The 10,411-nt window shown below is 43.1% G+C and overlaps 1 protein-coding gene across 3 annotated transcripts in view; it reads right to left on the reverse strand.

Annotated features, from left to right (window-relative positions):
* The window catches only part of LOC129833042 (protein tweety homolog 3-like), a 128,685-nt gene extending 118,334 nt beyond the window's left edge, over positions 1–10,351 (reverse strand). For 2 of the 3 annotated variants that reach the window (XM_055897292.1, XM_055897290.1), the window contains exon 1: positions 9,257–9,472. In XM_055897292.1, the coding sequence (XP_055753267.1) occupies positions 9,257–9,382 (126 nt within the window). In that variant the 5' untranslated portion in view covers positions 9,383–9,472. Of the gene's footprint in view, positions 1–9,256 lie in introns of all 3 variants that reach the window. The other variant, XM_055897291.1, reaches the window with a different exon arrangement.
* Positions 10,352–10,411: the final 60 nt, after the last annotated feature.

A 10,411-nucleotide genomic window follows, 5' to 3' on the forward strand; every position in this document is an offset into this window, starting at 1 on the left:
AATAGCCAGGGCAGTTCGTTCCAGCAAATGACCTTAGGGTAAATCCATATAAATTCAATCACTTTTTGACAGCATCTTTTGTTTCTTTCCATATGTGATTGCCCATGGAAAAAGTGGTCAGAAAGTGACTTTTTGGACCTGACGGCCAACACATCCAGGAGATCGAGGTACTCAAAGTCCTGCATAGCCCACCATATCATGAGATCCATGTCTTCATCACTGGAAAATATAAATAGTTGAGTTTGATATTGTTTAAAAGCTTACAAAACAGGTTTGTCAAACTTTTATAAATTCTAGATATGTTATTTGTTGTTGAATAAAACGTATAACATTTTTTAAATTACATGAAAGGTTATCTAAAAGTGGATAAACTCTGATTTTTCAAATATTCGTATACGTTGTAGCTTAGACCCTACTTTAGATCCTATGAGGTTTTAGTGTTGTGCCGGTCATCGGTTGAGACACAACATGCTGTTGAATACAGGGCGGGTGTCATTTCGATGGTAGAAATAGAACTAATAGAATGGACCTATCCCTTCAGACCACTACAACACCTTTGACATTGTAAGTGAATTGTAATTGTAACTTCTAATTAGTGCCACAACGATGGCCATCGGTCCACCCACTGTGCAATGTCAACTAAAATGATGATGCCAATTATAGTATCTATATTTCTAGGATTTCCTACAGAGGATATATATATAGCCATTCAAGTAAACATTCTCTGATGTGTGGACCTCCAATAAGCTATGTGGTAACATTTGAAAGTCGAAAATGTAAATGATATTCCTATTAGTACATTTATCAACTAAAACATTACACCCACCCTGTATTCAACAAGAATCGGAGATATTGTAGATAATCGACTGAATTGTACAAAAAAAAAGGAGGAAAAATAACACAGTTTAACAACACTGTTTGTAAAACTTAGAAATGATATCTCAACCGTTTATCTTTTCCAGTGATGAAGACGTGTCTCATGGTATGGTATGCAAAATAAGTCAACTTTGGCACTCAGGTCCAAAAAGTCACTTTCTGAGCACTTTCTACAACGGGCAAATATGTATGGAAGGTTGCGATCAAATCAAAAAGGGGCGCTGTCAAAAAGTGATTGAATTCAAATGGATTTACCCGTTACAGTAGTATGCCTTGTTGCCATTACCTTGCTGCTTGAACCAGACAGAGCTCTGCGGGTGCAGAAATTAGGTAGGATACCGATGGTCATATACTGTATGTTTAAATCGTGTTTACAGTAGTCAGGAATGGCATATGTAGGTATAGATAAGAGTTGGGTTGGAGAGTAGAAGATGGGTAGAATATTTTTAGGTGGCGTCAAGAAAGACTGTGGAGAGAGGGATGTTGGAGGGGGTAAGCCCTTAGTCACCAGGGACGGCAAGAATGTCAGCATCAATAATCTGTCCGACTGTCTAGTTTTTCCCTGACATACTTGGCCCAAGACAAAAGCTGTCCCATAACCCTGAAAGACCTTTGAAGACTGAAAGCACATTATAGCCTAGTGAAGAGTGTGCTGGACAGCATAAAGCCAGGCCTGCCCTGCTAACACTGTCTGTAACATCCAGTGGTGTAAAGCACATAAGTAAAAAATACTTTAAAGCCCTACTTGAGTTGTTTTTGGGGATATCTGTACTTTACAAGACTGAAGAAAAATGTAAAGCTAATTTCGCAAAAATGTTGTGCACATCCCTGTTAGTGAGCATTTCTCCTTTGCCAAGATAATCCATCCCCTTGACAGGTGTGGCATATCAAGAAGCTGATTAAACAGCAGGATCATTGCACAGGTGCACCTTGTGCGGATGACACTCAACTACTTTTTCCTTATCCCCTTCTGACACCCAGGTGGCAACATGCGTCTCTTCATGCCTGACAGATATCTCAACTTGGATGTCCGCGCACCACCTCAAGCTCATCCTTGACAAGACGGAGCTGCTGTTCCTCCCGGGGAAGGCCTGCCTGCCTCAAGACCTCTCCATTACTGTTGATAACTCCACAGTGTCCCCCTCCCAGAGTGCAAATAACCCTGGTGTGACCCTGGACCACAACCTGTTGTTATCTGCAAACATCAAACCAGTGACTTGCTCCTGCATGCTCTACAGCATCCATAGAGTACGACCTCATCTTATACAGAACGCTGCAGCCCGCCTGGTGGTCAACCTTGCCAAGTTCTCCCATGTCACCCCGCTCCTCTGCACACGCCACTGGCTTCTAGTCAAAGATCGCATCCACTACAAGACCATGGTACTTGCCTAGGGAGCAGCAAGGGGAACTGCCCCTACCTTCCTTCAGGCTATGTTCAAACCCTTACACCCCAACCCGAGCACTCCGTCCTGCCACCTCCGGTCCCGTGGCCCTCCCACACTTACCGGGAGGAAGCTCCCGCTCAGCCCAGTACAAGAACCCCCACCAGAAATGTACTTTCTGAGCTTCATTCTGGAGTTTCAATGTGTCTAGACATGAACAGAGGCTCCAAAAACACCCCAAACATCCTTTTATAAATGGAAAAGCTCCCTGTATCATGATGCAGGTCTTTAGATGTTGCACAAAGTTGTCATGCCAAACGTTATACACAATGTTATAATCCATTTGGTTTTACACGAGCGCTAATTTCGCATATTGGCTTGCATGCATGTACTTCCTTGTTCCTCTCGCCATTGCGGGCGTGTAAGTAGGGGGCGTGCTACCGGAACAGGTACTAGGTAGCTAGCTAGCTAGGTTTTCAGTTAGTCACTCTCAAGATCAGCCAGGAGACAACAAGGGGACTGAAGTAGGTTGTGTTAGGTAATTTGCTGAATATTGTTGAATGTTTCTTTATAAAAGACTGATTTGGCATTGTTGTCTTATTGCTTATAGGGGGATTTATGTCACAGGAAACCTCAAGTTTACTGACTACTGCTCCATGTCATCCAGAACCAACCCATTAAGTTGCACCACAAATCAGTGGATTACATTGTACTCTCACAAGCTTTTCGGATTTTAACATGTGTTCGAATTTGCACCTACATCGGTGTTTCCCCAACTCTGGTTCACGAGTAACCCCCACATCACACATTTTTGTTGTAGTCCCGGACAATAAAACCTGACAGGCAACCACTGATGCAGGTAAAATGTGATAGTTTTTCCAATGGACAGGTCATGGATTCTTTAAATGGAAAGGTCATGGATTCTATACAGGGCCATGGTCACTGGAGACATTGTCTAGGGAGAAGTGTCTTTGTGGACTTGATGAAAGTTACACAATGTCACTCTTTCCAGTACTGCTTGTTACTGTCATTGTGCATACTTTATAATCTTATTTTCGGGAAAGGTAGACACCAGGCAGACTTAGTGTGTAAATCTTATGCGGAAGTGAGAAAATTGCTAATTGGGCTTTCATTTCTCCTCAGGCACACCCAGGTAAAGTATGGTTCTCCCCCCCAAAAAACAAACCCTGGGTTGCTCAGAACATTTACGAGCCATCAAAACAGACCTTCCGGGTGGACCTGGTAGAGCTGTGCTGAAAAGACAGGAGGACAAGACAGTGGTGTAGAAGGTCCCGCTCTCCAATGTACAACTTCCAACACGACCACCCAAGAACATTGCTAGTGTTCCAAGACCAGACAAGGCCCAGATTGTAGCTGATTCTGACTCCTGCCCCTTACCACAGTCGTTCCAAAAGGACAAAATTAACATTCCCACTCTGGTGCCGACCCACTCAGCCACCACACAAACTATAATCAAAAAAGGGGAGGTAACAATTGTTTGTACACTTGATGACATTGATATGCATCTTAATAAAAACCTAATTGAAACTTTGTTATTATCATGTCATTTCATTATTATTCAGGCGATTACTTAGAAATATTAAATCTACAAATTAAGAAATGCCAGGTTGAAGAGGACCTGTCTCATTTTTGCATTGACACAACATTAACAAGTCAAAATAATGATCTATGCCTACCTTGTCTGTTGGCTTTTCTGCATATAACATTTTCTAATACAGATCCTATTTCGACGCACAAAACCATTCAAGCGAAGTTCGATGGGTTCTCCCACCTTTCCCGAAATAGTTACATAACGTCACAAACCCTGCTTCCGCTGTCATTCGATGCCAGTGGCATACGTTCGTCAACGAGGACGCTGTAATGAGAGAAATAAATGTAGCCTAAGCTTCTGAAAACAGGCCTTTTTACAAGATTCAATCAAGACAGGAGCGTTTGACTCTTAATAAAGAGATGGAGTCCAGACAGGCTACCTTAGGAAACTTTCTGAGTGGACATAAAGGCCTCTAGAGAGAGTCAGCATACTCACGCACGCACACAAGTTTTTCAAACGGTAGGCTACACGGACATTCATAAAAGTGAATTGCAGGCCGACACCGTATAGCCTAGGCTCCTTTGCCGGGATAGGAGGGTGGCATTTTCTTTGTTGTCGTTCCGCCAAGGGCGGCATATCGGCCAGGACCAGGCCTGACCACCGTTGATTAGTCTATAAATTATGAAAATATTCCATGCCAAATTGGAGAGGATTGGTGCATTCTTTGTCCTTTTGACACAACATTAGGCACATGTTGTTGGGACCAGATGTTGGAGCAGCCTTGAGGGCAGTCAGTAGCAGGATCAAGTGCAAAATAGTGTCCAGTTTTGTAACAGTGAAAGGTAATTCCCGGTGAATGACGAAATGCAATGAAAATGTACATAACCTACAAAATATATTTACAAAATGAACAGACTTAAAATACAGGTTTGAATATGAATCAAAAACCTAAGCCTCAAATCAGGCCTACCCTGCCAAACCAACTATAGCAGGTTGGGGTATACCAGACTATGGACAGCCTCCCCACACAGCTCACATAGCAGAGCTACAACATAACTGAAGCTCACAGGTGAAACAGGTACCTTTATACCTATGGCCCCTCCCTATGAACCTTACATGATTTAACATGCCATATTTGGGTTAATGGTAACAGACATCTTCATTATACCTACATCAATATATTCTGCCTGAATAATATGCGGGAACACTTTCCATTAATGAATACACAATTCATAACAATAGTTCTGCAGGCCAACAGGAGGCAAAACTTATTACTTATGGAGCTGCCCTCTCATTATGCAGAGAAAACCGACAAGACATGGAGATCCCAGACACGCATAACTTCAAAACACGGGACACATGACAATATGGGAATAAACAAAACTTCTTTCTCGCCAGTGTAGCAAGTGTTCATGGGCACCTGAACATCGCATCCACTGGGAGGATTGCAAAATGGTTAATTACTGCATTTAAATATGAAACGAGTCACGATCCAACTCAACCAAACATTTCCTCGACACATAATTAGCCTTGCACACGGTAAATACCTAGACACTGGCAAAAGAGGAAGCAACAGTATATACATTTAGCATAAATTAATTACTAGATACGTGGAAACATGAACGCCCTAAACAATTTATAAAAGGAAATAAATGATGCTCGTTCGTGACGAGAGCTCCTCCGTCAGCTGCGTCACAACACTTGGCCTCAGAGCCAGAACAACCTTGTTGACTGCTGTCAAATAATGAATGAGTCAGACACCTTTTTTAAAAAGATTGATTTATATAAATGACTAGCAAGCAATGAAAACATGAGTTGTATAAAAGAAAGTCCACACATCAAACATGATTTTTACTAATGCCATAGCCTACAGCGCTCTACACCCCACCGCATCTAGCAATTAGCTGCTCCAGCACATAAGGACATTTAGACAGAGGAGGAGATGTATACTGAACACAAATATAAATGCAACATGTTACAATTTCTAAGATTTTACTGAATTAGAGTACATATAAAGAAATCAGTCAATTGAAAAAAATTCATTAGGCACTAATCTATGGATTTCACATGACTGGGAATACAGAGCTCTATTGGTCCCAGATACCTTAAAAAAAGGTAGGGGCGTGGATCAGAAAACCAGTCAGTGTCTGGTGTGACCACCATTTGCCTCATACAGCATGACACATCTCCTTTCACATAAAGTTGATCAGGCTGTTGATTGTGGCCTGTAGAATGCTGTCCCACTCCTCTTCAATGGCTGTTGCCATTGAAGTTGCTGGATATTGGCGGGAACTGGAACATGATGTCATACACGTCGATCCAGAGCATTGCAATGGGTGACATGTCTGGTGAGTATGCAGGCCGTAGAAGAACTGGGGACATTTTCAGCTTTCAGGAACTGTGTACAAATCCTTTCGACATGGGGCCGTGCATTATCATGTTGAAACATGAGGTGATGGCGGCAGATGAATGGCACGACAATGGGCCTCAGGATCCCGTCATGGTGCACCTGTGTAATGATCATGCAGTTTAATCAGCTTCTTGATATGCCACACCTGTCAGGTCGATGGATGATCTTGGCAAAGGAGAAATGCTCACTAACCGGGATGTAACCAAATTTGTGGGCAGAATGAGAGAAATAAGCTTTTTGTGCATATGAAAAATGGAACAGGTGCCCCTTGTGCTGGGGAAGATAAAAGGCCACTGTAAAATGTGCAGTTTTGTCACACAACACAATGCCACACGTCTCAAGCATTGAGGGAGGATGCAATTGGCATGCTGACTGCAGTAATGTCCACCAGAGCTGTTGACATAGAATTGAATGTGTATTTCTCTACCATAAGCTACCTTCAACATCGTTTCCGAGAATTTGGCCGCACGTCCAACTGGCCTCACAACCGCAGACCACGTGTTACCACACCAGCCCAGGACCTCCACATCCAGCTTCTTCACCTGCGGGATCATCTGAGACCAGCCACCCAGACAGCTGATGAAACTGATGAGTGTTTCTGTCTTTAATAAAGTCCCTTTGTGGGGAAAAACTAATTCTGATTGGCTGGGCCTGGCACCCCAGTGAGTGTGCATATGCCCTTCTAGGCCCACCCATGGCTGTGCCGCTTCCCAGTCATGTGAAATCCATAGATTAGGGCCTAATTAACTTATTTCAATTGACTGATTCCCTTATATGAACTGTAACTCAGTAACATTTTTGAAATTGTTGCGTTTATATTGTTGTTCAGTATAGATTTTCCAAAGCTGGTATAAGCAGGTCCAACTCCACGCAGCAAAGACATTTGTCTTCAGTGGGCATCGCTTGGCATTGCCCACAGGTATACCACCAGTTTCCCGAGGTCCTGAGTCGCAGCTCAACTGCTGGTTGAATATCTGCCTGAGCCCCTGCCTGCTCCGTCTCGCCCTCTCCTTTCTCTGTCATCCTCCATCTGTTGAAGATCGTCTGTGTATGCCGGTTCAAATAAATAAGACTCGCCTGCAAATTCGAACATTTCCTCCTCGTATTTTCTAGTCAGACATGTTGGTTGCATAGTAAAAAACAACAAATAATTGGCTTGCTTGGTAGATTAGCGACCGGCAGCTAGCTAGCAGCTCTGCGTTTACAGTGGACACGTTGTTGTGGACTGGCTAGTGTTTATGAAACACCCCCCCCAACTTATATGCTGGTAGTAGTCACTGAGGTATAGGCAGAAGCGAGAGGAACAAGAAAGTAAACGCATGCACGCCAATATGTGCACGCTAGAAATTATCGCTCATAATTATCGTCAAAAAATATATTATAAAGTTGTGGATAAAGTTCAGTATGACAAAATGTCATGTGTACAACATCTGAAGACCTGCATCAGGATACTGAGATATTTGCTGTTTGTAAAAGGACGTATTTGGAGCATCAGTTCATGTTTTCTGGATGACTTGTAACTCCAGAATAAGGCTCAGGAAGTCAATTGCTGGTGGGATAAGTTTCTCAAAATCAAGTGCAATTGCAAATAAAACTGTCTGGAACCTAAAAATACAGATGAGGGTCCTAAATAGTGAAATTCCCCTTTAAGATGAATGCACTAACTTTAAGTCACTCTGGAAAAGAGTGTCTGCTAAGTGACTGAAACGTAAAATTCGGGCAGCCAGACGACCTCAGGTCAAAGGTCATACATCAAGGTCTTAATGACCCATTGGTGCCGGGCTCTGTCTCCTGAGGAACAGAGTTACAGTATAAAAGAATGCAGAAAATAATGCAAATAATGCCTAACAGACTAATCATCAGCTAACACATGGCACATTACAGACATAACTGAGTCTCATTCACACTGACATGGCCCACAGCTTGCTTTGGTTAGGACAGAGTTATCTCAAGAAATTTGAGAAATAACTTTGTAGGTCAGGGATAGTATATTAAATTCCTTCAGCATGACTTCATCTGGGGTTATCTTGAGATGTGTAGGCTGGATGAAGTGTTTGGTCAGCAGGCCCACGGCCCAGTATTACGTCTGATAACTGACAGGTTATCTTGGTCCTAGAAGCTGTGAATGAGCAGCTCTGGCAATCTCCCTTTCCCTTCTCCCTGAGCACTCAACTGACAGTCCCACTCAGTGCCAGAAAATACAGCCCTCTTTTTAGAGCCTGTTGGGACAACTGTCGTCGTGATACCCACCGCAGCTGACAGGGAAGGGGAAGCCATCTGTTAATCTCATCCTCCTCCATACACTTTGGAAGCAGACAAGATCATTTTGGAAATCCCCATCTCCTATGATTAGCTAACTTAAAATGTCAATAGTTTCTGTTTGCTGTTGCACAGGCCAAAGCCATAACGGCCACAACGTAAATGGGAATTATGCTCCCCCTCACACACACTTAATTAGGAGAACCGGAAAACAGTCCGAGATAAATAGCTATGATTATGCTGCAATTTATGACATATGGAATCCCTGCTATGACTTGGTTTAAAGACCACTGTCTTTAATCCATCTCCACCCATCCCTGGAATCCATACATGTCATGTCTTGTCAGAAGGTAACAGTAACTGTTTCTGCAATGGGAAGTCAACATGACAACAGTTTGAGAAATATAGCTTGCAAGAGTAGTTATCAGTCACCCCCCAGTCTCAGTAGGGACTAAGTCTAGGCCTATACACTGTACCATGCCTAAGGAACCACGGTTAATAAGGAGTCTTGAGTACTCTTGCAAAGGCTCTGCGCCAAACAAATTTAATAGGCATTGTCAGTGCACAGGGGTATAACATTGCCTTGGTCTGTGCTGATGCCTGCCCCATTTGTTCAACTCCCCAAAATCCTCAATCAATTGCATCATCCCAGAATATTATCATACAGCAGCAACCCACTGGCAACTCCTTTGTTTACAAACGTATAATGTTTGACAGACATGTAATTGCTTCTGATTCACAAGGCACAGTTCAAGTAAGTGTATGTCATAAAGTTACCTGTTGATATGACGAGTCCTCCGGGCGAAAATCACTGCTCGTCTGTTCGAATTCAAGGTTGAAATGAGGGAGTCGGTGTAGCAGGTTGACCCACCACGGCGGTGAGTAGTTGACAACCGCTGCCATGGTATGAGTGCTGTGGACGCTTTAGGGAAACGGTGACCTGTGTGGTCAGTCAAAAATGAAATAATGGACTGAGCCTGCGTCATAAAGTTCTTGTTAGCAAGCGGTCCAGCAAAACCAAAGAGATCCTATGTCCGAATGGAGAACGTCAGACCTAATGCATTGTAGTCCAACAAACTGTACCTGAGATATCGGTTGTCACTTCTTTCCTACGGTACTAACAAACGGGCAGCTAACTATATCCATTGTCCTATAACACTCCCATGTTCACTTCTGTCATGTGTAATACTAAACTGTGTCCAAAAAAAGCTGAAGGAGGAATAATGGACTACCCAGTCAACTAACGTTAACTTCACGAACACCCCCACGCAGATGACAGTCCGTCCACCTTGTTGTAGTTGCCTGTCCGCCTGGTTAACTCCTGTACAGATGACGTAACGTTGGCTAACTGGATAGCTTCCCAACTCAACATGAAAGTAACCTTAGCTAGCTAACCGGCTAACTATTGTTGTTGAACAATTCTACAGAACGCATCCATTCCATTAAAATACTTTCGTAAGAAAAAATGCGTAGCTAAAACATTTGATTGAGTCTGAATAATTCCTTCTGGGTTACAATTTGACTGTCCTTTCCTCGTTATCAGTCATAGCCAGTTGATTGTTACTCGTGTTCCAATTTATCAAGTTAGCAGCAGGCTAGTTTGCTTGCTAACTAGCTTAGCGGATATATCCGTGCTCCGTCCGTGGTTGCTCCGGTACCATTTGCGCCCTTTGTCTTTTCTTCAATTTTCCTTAATGCTTTGATGACTACCAAGTCTTTTACTGTATTGCTAAGTTGTTTTAAGTCAACTATTCCTGTTCATTCACTAAAGATGAACAACAATCCGGTGAACTGTTCACGGGACGACGACGCTGCAACCTCCACACCATCCGATGCAGATTGCAGTCCCGCTCGCACCCACAACAACCCCACTCCTCACGCAGCGCCGCTGTCTCGTGAAAATAATTTGTGTGTAGTGGCCTCTGGTGGCGA

Source organism: Salvelinus fontinalis, chromosome 34, assembly GCF_029448725.1.
Source record: "Salvelinus fontinalis isolate EN_2023a chromosome 34, ASM2944872v1, whole genome shotgun sequence".
Lineage (NCBI taxonomy): Eukaryota > Metazoa > Chordata > Actinopteri > Salmoniformes > Salmonidae > Salvelinus > Salvelinus fontinalis.